This window comes from Elephas maximus, chromosome 18 (genome assembly GCF_024166365.1).
Source record: "Elephas maximus indicus isolate mEleMax1 chromosome 18, mEleMax1 primary haplotype, whole genome shotgun sequence".
Classification (NCBI taxonomy): domain Eukaryota; kingdom Metazoa; phylum Chordata; class Mammalia; order Proboscidea; family Elephantidae; genus Elephas; species Elephas maximus.
The window spans coordinates 14,962,121-14,980,515 of NC_064836.1; the positions used below are offsets into that span (position 1 = coordinate 14,962,121).

The 18,395-nt window shown below is 54.9% G+C and overlaps 1 protein-coding gene and 1 long non-coding RNA gene across 3 annotated transcripts; one reads left to right on the plus strand and one right to left on the minus strand.

Moving 5' to 3' along the window:
- Positions 1-5,810: 5,810 nt before the first annotated feature.
- On the minus strand, positions 5,811-16,587 carry BLACAT1 (BLACAT1 overlapping LEMD1 locus). 2 transcript variants are annotated; one of them, XM_049858457.1, is made up of 2 exons: positions 16,535-16,587; positions 5,811-6,565 (listed from the first exon to the last, which is right to left on the minus strand). In XM_049858457.1, exon 2 carries the CDS (start codon positions 6,538-6,540, stop codon positions 6,439-6,441), a length of 102 nt encoding a protein of 33 aa, XP_049714414.1. In that variant the 5' UTR covers positions 6,541-6,565; positions 16,535-16,587; the 3' UTR covers positions 5,811-6,438. The 2 variants fall into 2 exon arrangements, with proteins under 2 accessions (XP_049714414.1, XP_049714413.1); XM_049858456.1 differs by lacking the exon at positions 16,535-16,587 and adding an exon at positions 8,217-8,345.
- Positions 6,513-9,168, plus strand: LOC126061694 (uncharacterized). The gene is made up of 3 exons (XR_007513870.1): positions 6,513-6,806; positions 7,945-8,063; positions 9,094-9,168. It is a non-coding gene; the product is annotated as an uncharacterized LOC126061694 (long non-coding RNA).
- Positions 16,588-18,395: the final 1,808 nt, after the last annotated feature.

Sequence of the window (18,395 nt, forward strand, 5' to 3'; positions counted from 1 at the left end):
CCCTGACAGCTTAATTAATTTACTGCAAAGGGATATAATAAAGTCTGTTTATTACAGCAATTAACAGAGCAGCATTTGCCGGCATGCTTTTCAGCAGCAACCAGAAAAGTGCTTACTCCAGGTGCATAGATTCGGAAAACCATGTAACTTGAGCCAAAAGGAAACCAATTAGAGGCTTAGTAAATGGGTCCCAGCCACCTCAGGAAAATTAACCATCCAGAAGTCAGTTCAGCCAAGGTAGAAACTCAATACAGGAATCTAACAGGGCATAGATTGCTACTTCGTTCAGACCCGGACCTGTCTCCAGGGTTGTGGTCTTCAGGATGTGCCTGAAATTTCTCCCTTCTCCTGCAGCCCCAGAGTGCTGAGTTCAAATTCTACTGACCTACATGGGAGTATACAGGTGGCGAACATTAGTACCACTGACTCTCAGGGGTCCTCTGCCACAGGGGTGGACGTGGGAACATAGGGAAAGAACCAGAGTCTGGACAGGGAGAAGGGATAGAGAAAGATCCTCTCGGAAGTCCTTTCATTAAGCCCTGTCCTCAAATTCAAGCCCATGGAGAAAAACACAGCTGTTTGGGGGGAGGAGAACCCAGGAATCTGCATTCCAGCCTGGAGAATATATGCCGTCTTGCTTTGGGCAGAAAGGTGGCCAGAGACATGAAATCCATTTGCCTCAATTCTTTGGTGGCGGGGGGGGGGAGGAAAAGGAAGTACTTGTTTAGATGCCCCAGTGACATAAGTGTCACTGATTGCTGATTATGCAAACTAAGTTGTCTATCCCCTTTGAAAAGGCCGGGGCTTGGCTTGTACCAACAGGACATTCTCCAGAATCAGGTCTGGTTTTCTCAAAAAGGGCAGTAGCCCCAGCGCCATGGCTACATGGGAAAAACTCTTTCCAAGCAGCAGCTCTTTCTTTTCCCTGGAGCAGCCTCCCACGGGGACCAGGGGAGTCTGCGCTCCTAGAAAACATGAAATTAAGTGCCTAAACCAGCTAGAAAACTAAGGCTCGAGTGAAGTGCAGAGGTGAACCCCTGTCAAACTGTTCCCCCAGTCTAAAGGAATGGAAGTGTCTGGTGGAGGGGTGACCCAGTGGTTTCCCCTGGCCTCCATACCTCTTCTCCCTTCTCAGGCCTCTGGGAGAAAGTACTGTATTGAAGGGTGAGGGCAGAAACCAGCCTGGCCTCTCTGAAACGGAGAAAGTCAGAGCTTTGAGCATCATGAGCAACGGATAAAAATAGCAGCGTTGCCATGGCAACGAAGGCTGGGAGAGTCCTCAGGATCACGTCTGGGTCCCGCCATTTCCCTCTCCTGCCTTCCTCCCGCCCCTCAGATGGAACACAGAAATGAGCTGGGGGAGGAGAAAGGGATGCCCAGGAGGGGAAGGGAGAGAGACCAGCAGCCCACTAAGAAAACTCTCAGACTCCAGACCCTGAGAGTTTTTGTCAGAGCCCAGGCTTTGGGGCTGCCCAGGCTCGGCTTTGGGGCTCCTGACTTTTGAGATTTCTTCAGCACGAGTTTCTTGAGGGATGCCCCTACCCATTCTGGTGGATGGTCCTGATCGCCTGGGCTCCCCTGTGAACACCTAAGGTTTGTTTCCACTTCATGGTCTGTGGTTCTGATCCCATAGGAATTTAGGGATGGGAGCCCAGGCAGGACTGGCTCTGACACCCGTGACACAGTTGGCCATGGTCACTTCAAGAATGGCCTGGGGGCTCTGAGGGTTCATGCTGCTGAGTCAGATGCCCTGGTCCTAAACTGTTTAGCAACATGAACTTAGGGAGCTGTGTTTGTATTGGGGACAATCTCTGGGTGGTATAAAGAGTTAATGCTCTAGGCTGCTAACTGAAAGATGGGAGGTTGGAGTCTGCTCAAAGTTGCCTCAAAAGGCCTGGTGATCTACTTCCAGAAAATCAGCCAATGAAAACCCTCCGGAGCACAATTCCATTCCGACACACAAGAGGTCGCCGTGAGTCTGCATTGGCCCCACAGCAAGTGGTGCTGTTTGTATTGGGAACAGCATGACTGTGGTGTTGACAGCTATGTCTTGCTCTTGGTTTTCTTTCAGAAGAATAAAGTGTTCATTCCTGGGGAACAGGTTCTGGTTCTTGTTTCTTGTGGGGATATCAGCCTGACCACCTGCTGGGAACGCCAGCCACCTTCAGTGTGAAGACCAGACTTTCTGGAACAGCCTCGGGGTGCAACAGCCCAGAGTTTCTTCTCTGGGTGAAGGCCCATTGATGCGGCTGTGAACCGAGTGTCTTCAAAAGTTCAAGCCACATCCTGACTGATCTGATAATGATGTGCCCTTGCATGCCTCCCTGTGAGGTGGGGAGAGGATGGGGCTTGCTGCCATCTTTCAGAGAGGAGGCTGAGAGAGAGGAAGCAAATTGCTGAGGTCAGGAGTCAGCCACAATGGAGCTCTGAGGAGCTGGGGAACAGGGACTGTGGCTCTCCATCCAAAGACAGTCGTCAGCCCATGCCATCAGTTTGTCTTGAACCTCTGGGCAAAACTCAGTCTGTAGACAGGGCGCATTCTCCTTGGAGAAAACAAGGAATGAGGTGGGGGGGGGGGGCGGTCAGTCAGCTTGCAGATGGGCTCACCAGCAGCTGTGCAAAGGGAAGCCCACAGGTTACATAGCTAGGGCAGGGCAAGGCCTTGAGATTCCTTCGAGAATTTCTTGAGCATCTGCGAGGGCGTGTGTGTGTGAGAGAGAGAAAAGCACACACAAGAGCGGTACCTGCACAGGGCCTGGGGTCAGAGCCCAAGGTGAGACTTAGTTGCCTTGGTCCTGGCTGTAAGAGGGAGGGGAGACAGAATGGCAGGAAGTCCCGGGTCCTTACCGGGGGAGGACTCTAGCAGCAGTTCTGGGTCTCTTGGCTTTCCCTTTGATATCCATCCCCTCCCCAAATTTCTTAGATCTACCACATCACCCCCCCCCCCACACACACCACCAGCTATCACACACACATGCTTGCCACATGCCCAGAGCACACCAGCTGGGGCACAGGAAACCAGCGACCCCTCAGGTCCAGGGACTGGAGCCCCCTGAGGCTCAACTTCCCTCTTTATAGTTGAGGAAACTGAGTCCAGGAAACAGGGGCCCTCATTAGTGTCCAAGCAGGGCTAGACCCGGGAGACCTGGTTCCCAGTTCCATGCTCTCCCATCCCATAGAGCTGCCTCATGCATAGTTCAGTTAGGTAAATTATTGCTTTTATTTTTTCAAAATAACAATCTCGCTATGGATTTCTATTGGGCCATATGCTACATTCAAAAACCCTTCCCTGGGAATGGAGAAGGAAATGATATTCTAAAAAAAGACTTCAACCTGAGACAAGAAGCCCCTAAGCCCCTTGGGCCCCATGGGCCAGAGTCCCAGACAACACCCAAGTCACAAGGGCCTCAAGCACCCTTCACACTTCTTGAGCCTCCATTTGGCAGCCTGCAGAACAAGGGGGGAAATGGGCATGGAAGACCTCTGTTTTATAGATGGGGGAAACTGAGGCCCAGGGATGCTAAGATACTCCACCCCTTGGTTTGCAAGGAGGACTCTGCCACACAGGGACAATGGCAGACCCGGCTCCCTCCTCCTCACAATCATTTGCCACGTGCCCCCACTTGACCCCAGAAGCTCAGGGCCCCCACCTCCAGGCGGAGATGCTGGGAGAACCATGGGGTAGCCTTTTCTCAGGCAGGGAATGGAGGGAAGTAGAAACAGGACAAGTGAAAATATCCACCCAGACCTCCAGAAAGGAGTGAAATTCAGGGCAGGAAATGAAGCAACCAGACCCACCCAGAAGGGACAGGAGGACAAGACACCTGGACTAGAAGTCCCACTCTGAGGCTTGAGGCACATGGCCTGTGCACACTGGGACTGCTTCTGCCCTTTTTTGATTACACCTATTCTCTGGGTTCACCCAGGGATGTAGAGGTGGGAACAGGTCTCCCGACTGCTTCCCGTGATGCTGAGAGCAATATCCCCATTTCCCTGAGAAGGAAACTGAGGGACGATAGAATGTGTGGTGTGTCTGGGTAGAAGCCGCTGCCACCTCCTGCCTGGCCCTTGGAGCTGCGGTGTTGGCCCAGCCTTGGCCCTGGTCATGGGCTTAGAGGTCAAGGACAGCTGTCTGCAATCACCAGCTGGACCTCCACTCAGAAAAGCCCTGACCTTGGAACCCCTCCCATGTTCCCAGAGCAGGGCCTGTAGATATCGTGTATCCCTCTGGAGCCAAGGGAGATCTCCCGGGGGAAGAGGCTCTCTGAACCGGCTCACCGCCAAACCCCTGCTGCTGAAATCACTGCCAAGGTCTGAGAGCTGCGAACCGGCAAAGGTCTTGCTCTCCACCCCACCCGTGCACGTGCTCTGCTCGCCTGACCTTCCCTCCGGTGAGCCCATGTGGTCAGCACGTAACAGCCAAAACCTCTGAGTCTCAGGGGGTAAAATTTCATCCTCCAGCCCCAGGAGTGACTTCTCCAGGACTGCAGCTCCGAAGGCGACCACTAGGGACACACCTGCCGTCCTCTGCATCAGGCTACCTCTGGAGGCTTTTCCTTCTCTCCCCTGTAGCCCCACTGGCCTTTATTGCTGAATCTTGTTTTTTCCTTGAGGAAGGACTTCTGTTTATAATTCTTTGGCTATAAAAGGAAATCATAGATTGCTGAAGGCTGGGGGCTGGGAGGTAGGGGCAAAGAAGGGGGTAGGGGAAGGTGAGAGGAAAATCTTAAGCTGTATTCCAGCCTCACAAAGGCAACCCGGATCTTACTGAACCTGCCAAAAGCCCAGGAAATACCCCTGGGCGTGGGGCATGAGCCGGGCAGGCAAAGTCTGCTAGGACAGAATATGCCCTTGCTTCTCCCCGGCTCTGGATAAACCAGCAAAGACCCACCTCCCTAATTGCCCAGAGAGGACCACCTTCCAAGGAAAGGAGAGCACAGATGCCCTGTCCTGGGGCCCTGACCTCGTTTACCCAAGTCCTCTGATCACCTATCAGGAGAATTATACTTTCCCTGGATGCTAGAAGGGGTCTAACTTGGTTCCTGGGCTGAACTACGCCCGTGCTGGAGAGGGCAGGCTTGCTACAGCAACAGGATCTGCCAAAAGTGTCTCTGCTGCCAAGCTTCCTGTCTGCATGCCCCTCTAGCACCTGAGAGGTCCAGGTACAATGACAAAAGGCTGTTATATCAAAATGGGGAGAAGAGAAGGGAGGGAGATGGGTAAGAAGGAAAGAAAGAAGGAAGGAAGGAGAGAAGAAAGGAGGAAATGATTTTTCTTTTGCTTCCTACCTCCTGGAAATGACCCTGAAAGGTTGATGGGTGTGGTAAGGGTAGGGTAAAAATAGGTGGGGGGAATTAGGGAAAAGTCTAGGAAAGTCTTAGAAGTCCCCCGTCCCAAGCGTTTCCCCCAAAGGCACCACACGCAGGCATTTTTCTCCCTATGGCTTCTGAGAAGACAAGGAAAAGGCGGGTGGGTGAGGCAAGGAGGTGGAAGAACAACTGCTGGGGACAGCTTAGTCCAGGAAGGGGTCCCACAGTCTGGGCCCTGGAAGACTGTCTCTGAGGAGTGGAGTCAGCGCTTGGGGAACAGGCACCCCATAACTGTGTCACTGCCAAGGAAACACAGGCATCATGGAAGTGGTGGTCAGAGGCTAGGGCTGGAGGAAAGGCTGCTTTCTGGTGCCTGGAGAACAGGGGTAGAGGGAGACCCAGAGTGGCCACCCACCGTGAGCCTGAGGCAGGGGATGTCGCTCTCCATCAGGTACTCTTGCTGCAGCCACCACGGCCATCCTACTCACAACAGGCGGTCACCTCAGGGCCTGGCACCTCCTGACCCAGGAGGACACTGGGAAAGAACTAATGACCCCTGCCCTCTAGCGGGCGCTGCGCTGTGGGAGGCTCCTGCCTCAGTGCTGGGTTTTCAGGAGAACCAGGCTCTGCTGGGCTTGGAGGTTCATCTCACCCCACACAGCCAGGCAACCCCAGTTCTCCCCCAGCATCAGGGCTGCTAGGAGATTCTCTGCAAGAGCAGCCTGTTCCCAGTTTAGCGACAGGTCTCCCAGCCCAAGCAGCAACTCCCTGAGGGGTTACCCTGAGAAGAATCCCTGGGGCCCTCAGGGCAGGCAGAAAAGCTTCAGTCCATGGCCTCCCTGAGGCTTCTCAGTCTCTGGAATGTGAACAGCAGGTTCCGGGCTATCCCCGTGGTGTGGCTTGGGGCTCTCTCCAGGGAGGCCTCAGGTCTGGAAGCTAATGGGTATGGAGTGAGGAGGCCGAAGCACACAGGGCTGCTGTTCTCAGGTGAGAGCCAAGCCTTCCGCAGGAGAGCACCAGCTACACCGAGATGTAGGGTGCACACGGGCTTCCTGCTTCAAGCTCCCAGCCAGAAGTGGGCGCTGTCCGCCGGGAACCTGCTGGGGCTGAAGAACGGCCCTGGTCCTGCTCACACAGCCGTTTCCCGCTCTCTGCGGACTTCCTCTTTCTTCCTCTTCATCTTGCAGAAGCCGTGGAGGCCACAGAAGCAGGCAAAAGTGAACTGGGGCATGCCGTAGGCCAGGCTCACCAGAGATCTACAGGGAGAGGCAGAGGGGAGGAGGGTGGAAGAAAGGCGGGAAAAGAGAAGGCAAACTAGGGTTAATGCATCCAGTACCCTCCAGGCCGGAGCCGGGGCCGCTGCCACTCCCCGCCTCTGCTAGACCTCTCACCCCAGCTGGGGGAGGAGTCACGCCACCAAACAACGGCCTCTTTGAAACCTTCAGGTTTCCTGATCCGTGCGGAGCAGCTAATGTCATTCCTCAGATTGGAGCCGGGGTGAGTCGAGGGTGGGGAAGAGAAAGCCCCAGCTGCTGCCTCCCTTGTTTCCCTCCCACTCCATCTCACCTCATCACCACACACCTGTGTCTGGGGAACAGGACACCAGCTGACTCAAAATAAGCTCTGGCTTGTGCCACCTTACATGGGTTAGACGTGGGGACTGGGGTTTCCACTAACTCTTTTGGGCCGTTGAGTCCCTGTCTGGTGCAAACGGTTAATGCGCTCAGCTGCTAACTGAAAGGTTGGAGGCTTGAGTGCACCCAGAAGTCCCTTGGAAGAAAGTCCTCGTGATCTACATCTGAAAAATCATCCATTGAAAACTCTGTGGAGGACAGTTTTACTCTGACACACATGGGGTTGCCATGAGTTGCAGTCAACTCAACAGCAGCTAGTTAATTTGTTGCTTTTAGGTCACACAATCCAATTGATGACCCAAATAGCGGACGGTGAAGTCCCTAGTTCAGCAGCTCTATCTTGACATCTGGGACTGAGTCACAGGTTCTCTTCTTCTTTAATAGGGATCATAGTGCCCTTTCTTTGACTGCTCAGGTCAACACAAATCCCTGTCCTCATCATGCAGAGAACAACCAAGAGAGTTCTTTCAGCTGACAGGCATTTATTGAGCACCTGTGCTGGGTAAAGGGGTTGGGGGTAGGTACAGAGGGCTAAAGACACAGTTTCTTCCCTGACACAATAGCAAGTAAGGCTAAGGTAGAGGCCGAGGCTGGATTTGCCCCAGCTGGGCATGCAGTCCCCCACCTCTGCCCTGTGTACTCTCTGGGGATGAACAGGAGGCAGGGGCCAGGACAGTATCTGTGGCAGTCTGGCCGGGAAACATGGTAACCCCATGTGTTACAGAGTAGAGCTGCTCCATCGTTTTATTGGCTATAATCTTTATGGAAGCTGATCTCCAGGGCTTTCTTCCATGGTGCCGCTGGGTGGGTTCAAACCACCAAGCTTTAGGTTAGTAGCCAAATGATTTGCACCGCCCATGGACATGTAGGGTTGCCATGTGTTGGAACTGACTTGATGGCAATGGGTTTTGTTTTTTTTTTTTTGGCTGGGTATGAGAGGGGGTTTCAGGGAGTATCCCTTTTCTGAACACTCATTTCGGCCTCCCTTTTTTTTTTTTTAGCCTTGGCCACCGGCAGATTCCACCAGCTCACTCCTGCCCTGCCACGGAAGGAGCAGACTTACAGTCAAGTCAGCTCCAGCAATGCAGCTGGGAACCAAGGAAAGCCCCCTGCACTGGAGGTCAGCAGGACCCTGGACCTTCTCCGAGTCATATTTCGCTTTAGGAAGAACACTGGGGACCAGTGGGTTAGGGAAGCCCAAATACTGAGAGAGGGAGGGAGCGAGGCTGGGGGGCCATGTTAGAGCAGCTTAGAATAAGAAAGCAAGAGGTACCTCCTTTCTCTGTCCCCTCCTGCGGTAGAGACTATGTAGGATGTCCTAGGCCCCAAATGCAAGGTACGCCTGCAAATGGCTCCAGTCTTGAGAGAACCTGGCATGGCCCAGGTGGCAGCTCTCTGGACAGCTCCACAGGTCTGGCCAAACTTGCCCCTTTGGGTGAATTTCCCTCGCTTTCAGGCAGAGCAGAGGGCCTGCTGGCAGGTCCTCACCAATCACAAAGCCCATGATGGAGCCAGGTCAGATCAGGATTCTCCCCAACCTCATCCTCAGTGTCCTGGTAAGAGAGCTAATGGCTGTAATTAATAGGTGCAATGCATTCCCAATGGCCAGCTCGTGGGCAGGAAGCCCAACCTGAGTCAGCAAGAGTAGGTAGACTGGTTATTTAATGACCTGCTTTCCAGCACCATTCACACACCCACTTTCCTGGAGTATATATAGAGAGCAGAGAGCAATCTCCAGGATATATATAGAGACTGAGCCGAGACACAACTACTATATTTCTAGATCTATCTAGTGCAGCTATCTCTGGATCCCTCCTGTGACAAACCTAGAGAGAGACAGAGATCCAAACTCAGGCTCAAGAGACCTGGGTTCTATTCTTGGCTCTGACGCTGGCATGCTTTGTCACCGTGGGCAAGTGGCTATACCCGTCTGGGCCTCCATTTTCTCATTTCAGTGGACTAGGTTAATCAAGGTTAAATTCCTTAGACCCCAAAACTAAGGGGCCGGAAGGGTATCTGAACCCTAGCGCAATCAGGAGGAAGTGAGGTGGAACAGGTGGATTCCATTATAATCAGTAATTTTAATACAGACATTTCCCTTGCTGGAGGATGTATGTGTGTATATCAACACAGCGGCCCCATGATTACAGGAAAAACACATGGGAGGAAACCCACACGCACAACAAAGCTGAGCTGGGAAGAAGAAATTCACAACTCAAACAAGCCAGGCAAGTAGCTTTGATCATCTTATCCCCATGCCTACCCCCACCCCCACCCCAAGGAGTCTTGGTGGTGCAGCAGTTAAGTGCCCAACTGCTAACTGAAAGGTTGGCGGTTCAAGCCCACCCGGAAGCTTTCTCTTTCGGGAGAAAGGCCTGGCGATGTGTTTGCATAAATATTACAGCCTAGGAAACCCTATGGGACAGATCTACTGTCACATGGGGTTGCTATGAGTTGGAATCCACTCAACAGCACCCAACAACAACCCCACCCCAGGTTTAGGGCATTTCAAGGTCTTTTGGGTTCCAGGATGCTTAGATCCTCTTTTCTCTGAAACATTATTTTCCCCCAAATGTCTGCTCTTTCCTATAAACAGCAAAATGTACTCCTTTTAGTGACTATTCCTCCATGAGGTCCTATAACCTTTGAGGAAGATGAGAAAATCCTGACTTTTCTGCTCAGCCCACCACTGTAAGGAAGGCTGGCGGTGGAGGTGGAGGAGGAACCAGGACCTACACACCAGAGAAATGGAGAGAGCTGGGCTGTGGGGGCTGCAACCTGGCTCCTGAGAGGTGTCCAAGGGCTGGCTGCCTCGGTGAGATTCCTCGGTCCTTGTTTTTGTTGTTGCTCCTCACTAGCTGTAGAGTAGATCCTGACTCATCCTGACCCGACATGTGCAGAGTAGAACTACCCCACAGGGTTTTCAAGGCTGCGACCTTTTGGAAGCAGATCTTTAGGACTGTCTTCCAAGGCACCTTGGGTGGGTTTGAACCACCAACCTTTTGGTTAGTAGTCCAGCACCTAACCGTTTTGGCCATCCAAGGACACTAAGGACAGAGAGTGTAATAAACGGGGCCTGGTGATTCTGCTTAGATCTTCCGTCTAAGGCACTCTGGCCATCCTCCTCCCACTGCTCTGTCAGGGCCTGGTAGGGGCCTCCATGCAAGGCACACTCACAGCAGAGTTCCCATGGCCCCAATTAAACCCCTGAACCCTCCCCTATCAAGGGGTCACCCCAGCCCTGGAGGCAGCAGGGGTTCTGTCCATGGCACTCAGGTCCTTAGATCAGCCCTGAAGTGGAGAGACATAGGGCAGAGAATCTCATCCCATTTCAGTGACCATGTCTGCTAGGGCCCTGCTCCTCCTCCCTCAAAACCCCTCTGCCCCTCAGTGGTACCTGGGGAGCCCCTTGGCAGGGCTGTGCTCTCTGCTCTGCCCCAGCAGGGGTCCTGTCGACTTTCCTGCCACCGCCCCAACTGGAGGGCTCTCTGGAGAAGTCAGGTCCTGTCTAGCCTCCTCTTGCTTATCTCCACTTGGCGGGATGGGGGTCTGAATGTTTGAAATTGCTGACGGAGTTCAGAAGCCCCACAGAAGCAAGGTCCAGCCCCCACTCATCTGAGCTCATGATGGGAACGTCCCCTCCTGCCCTCAGCTTTCTCCTCCAGCCTCCATTTTCATGCTCATAGTCCAGGAGGGGCTAAGGAATGGAAAAACAACCCCCAGAAATCCAGAATAGGAATCAAAGGGTGGTGGACCCTGGGTGAACCTCCTGCTAGCCCAGAGTTGGCTGCAACTGTCTGCAAGCTGCTGGCCCTGGTTTCTCCACCAGTCTCCTCTCTGGCCTTTCCCCAGCTCAGGTCCAGAATGGACATGATCTTCTGCCCAGACAGCTTTGTGGGAGTCAAGCAGAAAAGATTCCAATCCACAGAGCATCGTCCCAAATGACCAGGAGGTTCCCTGCTCCCCACCTCTCTGCTGACCCCTCGCCTTGGTCCTCACTCCTACATTTCTCCCTGCCAGATGCCCTCCCAGCCTAGCACCTCTGGCAGAAATGGGGCAGTGGGTCAGAAACTGCTTGCACACGTGTTAGAACCAAGAGGAAGAAGGGACCGGGAGCAGGCTCCAGGCTGCAGACCAAGCTCTTGATGGTCTCGAGTTTTGGCAATGCCCTCCATCAAAGTGGGGTGGCAGGCTAGGAGATATTTACAAGTGTTGGGACACACAGGGAATTCTCTGACAAGAAAGGAATATTCTCCCACCTCCCCACCCCCACCGTCACCTCTCAGGGCAGAAGCACAGTAGCTTCCAGCCAGGCACCCCACCCCCCACCCAGGTAAAGGGCAGAGGGAAGTGACCCAAGGAGGAGGGCGCACCCTGGGAGCCTCGGGAACAATGCTGAGCCCCCCGCCCCCTCCCCAGTTCCGCCTCAGCACCGCGCCTCAGTAATTAAAATATGAATTCACCTTCCCTCCCCGAGCCATTCATCACTTCGAAGGGAAGCAGCTGCGGCTTAGGAGACCGGATTTGGGGGATTAGCTTGGGCGGTGGAGCAGACACACCAGGAGAAAGAATTAAAAAGGAAGGGGTGAATTGGGTTTGCTCTCCCCACCTCCTCCCTCTCCCTCTCTCCTGCCGCCACTGAGCCTCACACTCCCCCCCACCCCCCCCAAAAAAGCCTGGGCTCGGTAGGTTTCTGGGAACTGTAGTCTCTGAGGCCATGTTGATAAACGGGCAGGCCAGGGGTGGGTGGTGGCACAAACTACAGATCCCAGGACTTCTTCCCATAGTTGGCAAAGCTGGGCACAGGCCTCCAGTCTGGGAAAAGCCCGCGTTCTCCTTGGAGATTAACTCCTTCTTGGCCTGCTGGAGACTGAGCCCCAGCCTCTGGCTTGCTGTGCTCCCTGGGATCTGAGCCAAGGGCCCCTCTGCCTTCAATGCCCTTCGGAGACCAGCCCCCCTTGTTTCTTGCTTGCCCACCTATGGAGGAAAACAGAAAGCCCTTCCCCCTTCAAGATTACAAGGGCAGCCAGGCATTTACCTGTGGTTCTGAGGTACTTGGGGGCACTGGGGACCGAAGGAGACAGAACTCCAATAGTCTTGAAATGCCCTTTTGCCCTCGGGTCCAGGGTTTTCCAGGTCTGCGGCCCACCCGGAGAGACTTCACTCTGAGCATGACAAGAGTCGTCGGCTTGACACACAGCAGCAGCTTGGAACCGGGTCCTTGGATCGTCAGTGCCAGAAGTGCCCCCAGAAGTCAAAGTTTAATTGCTCCCCTTCTAAAGACAGATTTCATAATAGTCTTTCCATTTATAAAGGAGTAGGGCTTAGCAATCAGGTTCCATTTCCGCTAAAAATGGAGCAAATACAACGAGAGAGATTCACTTGAATCTCAGGTACTGGCGGGAGGCTGGGTACCTCTGAGGACTGTAAAAAGAACTTAGGCTGCTCAGAATATTTTCGGTTTTAGCTGTCTGCAGGCAGGGGACAGGACAGACGCAGCCCTCTGATCTGTGAGTGCTCACAGGAGAGAGGGCATGGGGCCAACTTGCCTATTCGATTCAGTTCACCAATTATGTAAAATACATAATTACAGATCTTCTCCAGGCCTGCCCCAGTGGCACTGGCCAAGAGACAAGGAATAGAAAAGGTGCTCCAACTTTATAACCCAGACAAGCCCCAGACCCAGCCCAGCAAAGGCAGGACTGTCTCCAGTCCAATTGCCTAGCTCTGGGCTTGCTCTGACCTCCTGCTCTGGGCAGTTTACCTCTCAGCCTTATCGTCCCAGTTTACAATTCATTCAACAAACATTTTATGGAGCAACCCTTAACTGACTGCTTGTCCTGCTGGAGGTTTAACAGGTGTAAATAGTCTCCAGAACGCTTGATCCATCCCCTTCCTCCCAGGCCCAGCCTGGAACTGGGGCATTCCCAGCAAACTGCACAACAGGTTTTCCTGGGAAGGACCCAGCTGCAGGGCACGTGAAGTGGGCACCACCCAAGCCTCAGCTTCCGAGTAGGAGCTGGGGACCTAGAGGAAGCAGCCAGGTGCCTGGGTACCCTCAGAGCAGAGAAGGGGATAGGGTGGCTGCGGCAGCTGGACCACCACTAGGTGGGGTGGGGTGCTAGTCACCTCTGATCTCTGCAGGAGAACTCAGAGGGAGAGTGAGAAAGGCTTGCAAATTCTCACCCTGTTCCTTCCAAGAGGGGAAGTGCCTGGACTGGACGAGAAGTGCCTGGACAGGCCCCAGCACAAACCCAGCTGGCTTCGGCTTTCTTTGCTTCTCCTATTGTTTTGATTTTTACCCCCCCCCGCCCCGCCCCCGCTGGAAAAGGAAATCCAGTGGTGGTTAAAGGGAGACTGGAGCTGGGCCACAGGGCCAATTTGTGGACATGCATCCAATCGCGGCCTCATGAGAAGCCCCTTGTGACGGGCTCCTGTGGCTCTTCCACATCCACCCGATGGGACAGCACCACCTGGGTTCAAGGCCAGCACCGTCCCTTCCTGGGTTCAGCCCAAGTTCACTGCCCCAGACATATGAACTGGGGCCTCTGTCCTCAGATTTCCCGTAAGCAAAATGGGATAAATAATAGTACCTCCTTCAGTGGGTTGTTTCAAGAACTAAATGAATTAGTGCAGGTAAGATGGTGAGAATAATGCCTGGTACTTTAGGTACTCCATAAATCTTGGACGGGGAAGTTACGGGCTCCAAGCAGGGGCGATTAACCAGTAAACACGGTATGTACTGGTTTACAGTAAGCAAGGTAGGCACAGGCTTGCTTATGCTTACTTATTCATCTGTAGTGCACAATTTCACCTGGATTTCATTACGTCAAAGATGTGAAATTGTACGCTACAGATGAGGAAGTAAGCACAATTAAGCCCGTGCCTACCTTGCTTATTGGGTAATCTGTCCCTGGCTCTGAGACACGATAAGTAACTGGCCTTCTGATTCATGATACCAAATATAGTACTCTCTCTCTGGTTCTTCAGTGGTCTGTCTTAGACTGGGGGCTGAAAAGAGAGGGGAGGCAAGGGTGCTTCCTCTGTCCCTCCAGCCAGACTGCCTGCTTTATTTCCATCTGTTGGAGTCTTCCAGAACGGCTGTGATGAAGTCATGCAGATTTAACGGGGGGTCGGGGGTGGAGATAGGAAGGGGGAGGCAGGTATGCTGAGTGATAGGCAGGAAGGGAGCAGGGAGGCCAGATACCATTCACAGACCCAGATGGAAGGCAGCAAGCACCGGGGGAGGACAGCAGACCAGCAGTCGCCTTCCCACATTCACTCTGTTGAACCTCCTCCAGCCCCATAGCTGGCCTGTGTGTTCTCGTGTCTTCCCCTGAGGGGGTCTCGAGGTCTCCCTATGCAGACAAGGCAGAGGAGTGTGAGCTGACCACAGAGAGAGTAAAGCCAGTGAGGCACGGGAGCAGAGGCTGTCCTGGAGGCAAAGGTCCTCATGCTGTGATGCCCAGCACCCCCAAATCCCTGGACATGAGCCAGGCCTCAAGAACTTGGCAAGGGGTGAGGACCCGACTCCGAGGCCTCAGCACATCTTTAGTTTCTCCTTCCTCAGAGGGAATCTCCCTCTGTATTTACCGGCCCACCCTCTTCATTTCAGCATGAGGGACCAGGTCCAGAGATGGGAAGTAACTAGGCCAAGGTACCACAGCTGAGGCCCAGACCCCAGACCCCTGCATGGCCCCATACCTGAGCAGAGCCCTTTCCAGGCAGCCCCAGTGCTGCTGGTTCAGCCAGTGGGATCCTGGTCCTGGGGGGGGGGGGGGGGCGGGGTGTGCAGGCACTACAGGAAAAGCACACCCCTCACTGTAGCCCATGGCTTTTAGCCTGGGCCTGGGGTGGGGGGTGCAGGCGCTGAAGGAGAAGCACGCCCCTCACTGTAGCCCATGGCTTTTAGCCTGGTCCTGGGGTGGGGGGAGGAGGAGGTGCAGGTGCTGCAGGAGAAGCACACCCCTCACTGTAGCCCATAGCTTTTAGTCTGGTCCTGGAGAGGCGGGGTGGGGGGGGGGAGGTGGTACAGGCGCTGCAGGAGAAGCACGCCCCTCACTGTAGCCCATGGCTTTTAGCCCTACATGAGTTGGGAACAGCAATCACATAGGAATGAAAAGCCATAGGCCGCAGCAGAGATGAGGGCTCCAGCAGCAGGAATCTCACAAGGAAGGGAAGAGGGAGCCCCCGGGACAAGTGGGAAGCCCTCACTCCCTTTCCCACTGGCCCCCCACCCACATGCCCCCGCTGTGGTCCTGGGCCCCCCAGGTTATATTCTTTTACCACCACTCCCCAACCTGCCCCAGCCCCAGGGGCACTAAAGCCATTCCAGTAATGAGTTTCCAGTTCTTGCCCCTCAAAGGACCACACAATGGTCCTCACTCAGGGCCATGGGAAGGGGTGGCTTCCTGGCCATAAAGGACCTCCTCAGATTCCCTTAATTAGCTTCCAGCCCCCCTGCCCAGTGTCCTTAACTACCCCCCCCCCCAGAGAATCAGGCGGATCTCTTCAATGCTGCCTGCCAGTGCCCAGGAGTGGCCCCATGTTAGGTTCCCCCCTTACAAAGCTTAACTCTTTCTGGTCTAGCCACTTGAAGCAGAGGGGAAAGGAGGTCCTGGGGAAAGGAGAGCAGAGACAAGCACCTGCCTTTTCCTTAGAGGGGTGAACAAGAGTCTTGAGCACCCCAGGGCTGGGGGCCGGCCCATGCTTCCCAGGCTAGTCTCAGGCCAGTCCGGGGTGTTTACCCACCGTGCCCATTTTTATGTGGTTTAGAAGGGAGTGGAATCTCTGCCTCCAAACCTAGTTGGAGGTAGGAAAAGGGCAGGAGCCTGAAATCCCCACCAGCTTAGGGCAGTTAGCTTTGGAGCCATCCTGGATGATACTGAAGGGGGTGCTTGGTGCTCTGCTTCTAACCAGCAGGGTCTGATGGCTGGCACAGGCAGCTCTAAGACTGGGGCTAACGGCTGAGCAGAGGGGAACCTAAGTCCCAGGACTCTGGAAAGGGTGCATTCTAGACACAGTCCTGTTTCCTGATCCCTATCCCGCGATAGTCATCTGTGGGCGCCAGCCTCAGAGGAGTGGGCCTCCACGCGCTCCTGCTCACCTAGGCTCAGGGAAACCCCAGTGGACACAGGCACCAAGCACAGCCTTGACCTCTCTGAGGGACTCCAACAGAGTAGTAAGAGGCCTCAGGCCCAGACCCAGCCCCATCTCCGATTCCGTCTCAGTCCTGGTATTCCATCTCAGCCCTGCCCCATCTCTGTCCACTTCAGCCCTGCCCCAGCCTTAGGGGCAGGCTCCCCGGCTAGCTGCAGGACCCAGGCTGGAGTAGCCTCTTCTAACCAGGCTGCCCACACTCGCGCGCGCGCGCGCGCGCGCGCGCACACACACACGTCTTGCCCAACCTGAACGGTCAGACTGGGTCAGGGGTCCCAGCCCCAGCAGCCTCTGGTTCTCCTTCCCTTCCTCTCCATGTGCCCCCAGAATCCCAGACCTAGGACTTTCAAAAAACCGTGGGCTCCTGGTAGAATGCCCTCAGCTCTTCCCAAGGGACAACTGGCTAGGGACTAGGGTCCAAGGACTGCTCACCTGGTGGGCCCAGCAAGGCTCCCTCTTCCTCAATGTCTCCCCACAATCCCTGCAGAGCCACTTCTGCCCTTCAGGCAGCTACCCACTTCTTCACTTGCCCTCAGAGGCTCACGCCACGGTGAGGGCAGCCTCCTCCCTGGTTCCCGCCCACAGCCCTCACAGCCCCCACAGCCCCATCTGAGCTGTGCCCAACTCAGCTTGACTCACTTGTGAAGACGCTGGCCCACCCCTCCCCCAGCGCCGTGGACGGTGGGTGTGGGGGCAGGGCGGTCAGGTATTCCTTCAACCCTGACTTGGGTCAGGGTAACAAAGGTCTCATTGAGCCTCTAGCTGTCTGGTCGCTGAAGCACAAACCTCTTGTATCTACTTGCTTTTGATCTCACTGCCCCTGAACCAGCCGGGTATTACTCACGTCCCCCTGCCGGGCTATTGGTGTGGAGGGGCTGTTTCGTCCCCTCCCTCCCTCCCCATCTCTTTTCTCTCCTTCCTTCCCCTACCACTCCCCTCCAGCTTTTTATGGTTTAATTTTTGGCAGGGGACCTGAAAGGGCTCCCTGGAGGCCCCCTCTCCGGCCTGACTCCCCTTACCACCTTCCCAGCCTTCATCCATCCCCCTCCCGTCACCCATGCCCCCTGCTGTGTCCCTCCACAGCCCCCGCTCCCACCACTCCCTTGTCCCACCACTCCCCTGCCCCAGGTGGACAAGGTCAGCATTTGTCTGTCCTATTTCCTTCTTCAGACCAACTCATGTCCGGCCCTCGCCCACCCTCATGGCACCATCCTTTTCTCGGGTCTCCTTCCCTGATTAAGCACCTTGCAGGAGCTTTTTTTTTAGGAGCTGGTCAGTCCTGGACACAGAGGTCCAGCCCCTGGCCTGCCTGCCAGACCCAGACTACCTGACAAGGCCTAAATATCCCCTAGATTGGGGCAGTCTCTCTCTAAGGTGTTTCAGGGCCAGAGGAGTGGGGTGGGGCAGCGATCAGGGTCTCAGGCAATGGCCTGGGTGGACCTCGGACCTTGAGTGGAATGTGGAGAACGTGGAAAGCTGGACTTACCTCCTTTTCTGAGGAAAACTCTCCTTCCTCCAATCCCCAGACCCTGCTTTCTCTGCTCCCTGGGCCGGGTCAGGCCGCCACTCAGGGAGAATCCCAAGGACTCACTCTCCTCCAGCTGGGGCCATTCTCTCTCCCCTGCAGCCACCCCCAAGCCCTTCTGCAGCTCTGTTGTGGGGACTACCGGGGCTCAGGCAGCCCAAAAGGCTGAGGGGGATCACAGTATACAAAGGCCACCTCACAGGGCTGCCTGCACATTCTCCCTCTGGCATTCCAGGCCTTGTGCCCCAAGACCCCTTTGCTCCTTGCCTACTCCAAGAAGACACACAGTCACATTTGAAGTCTGAGCCTCTCCCCTGAAATGCCAACAGATGCTGAGAATTCCCGTGGTGGCCTACTCCAGAGCCCTGCCAACTCCCCCACGCCTACCACCTGTGCCCTCTCCCCCTCCTGGAGTTTTCACCCCTCCCTGGCCCTCAGGTACTCCCATTCAGCTGAGCTGAGGATTTGGGAACTGTCTCCTGCCCCAACAGAGGCCCCATTCTTCCTGCGGCTGGCTCTCATTGTCCCTTATGACTCCACGCATTCTTGGGTCTCTAATGAGAACCTGGGACAGCCACCGGCCCTGCCCACCCACCAGCTTGCTGTTGTCAGCTCTCCTGGGCCCTGCCGTCTTTGGTAGCACTGGGGGAGGGTGGGCAGGGGACAACCAGGAGCTGGGAGACAGAGCAGAAGAGGGGAGGAGACAGAACTAGGAGAGATAGAAGGGCGACACTGGGAGAAACTGTGAAAGAGAGGAAAGGAGGTGAT

Bases quoted from the DNA above. Each gene is read 5' to 3' on its own strand.
- BLACAT1 (XM_049858456.1), bottom strand. From the start codon at position 8,320: ATGCCAGGTTCTCTCAAGACTGGAGCCATTTGCAGGCGTACCTTGCAT. The intron at 6,566-8,216 runs GTACCTCTTGCT...CTCTCCCTGTAG, and splicing joins GGAGGGGACAGAGAAAGGAG to ATCTCTGGTGAGCCTGGCCT.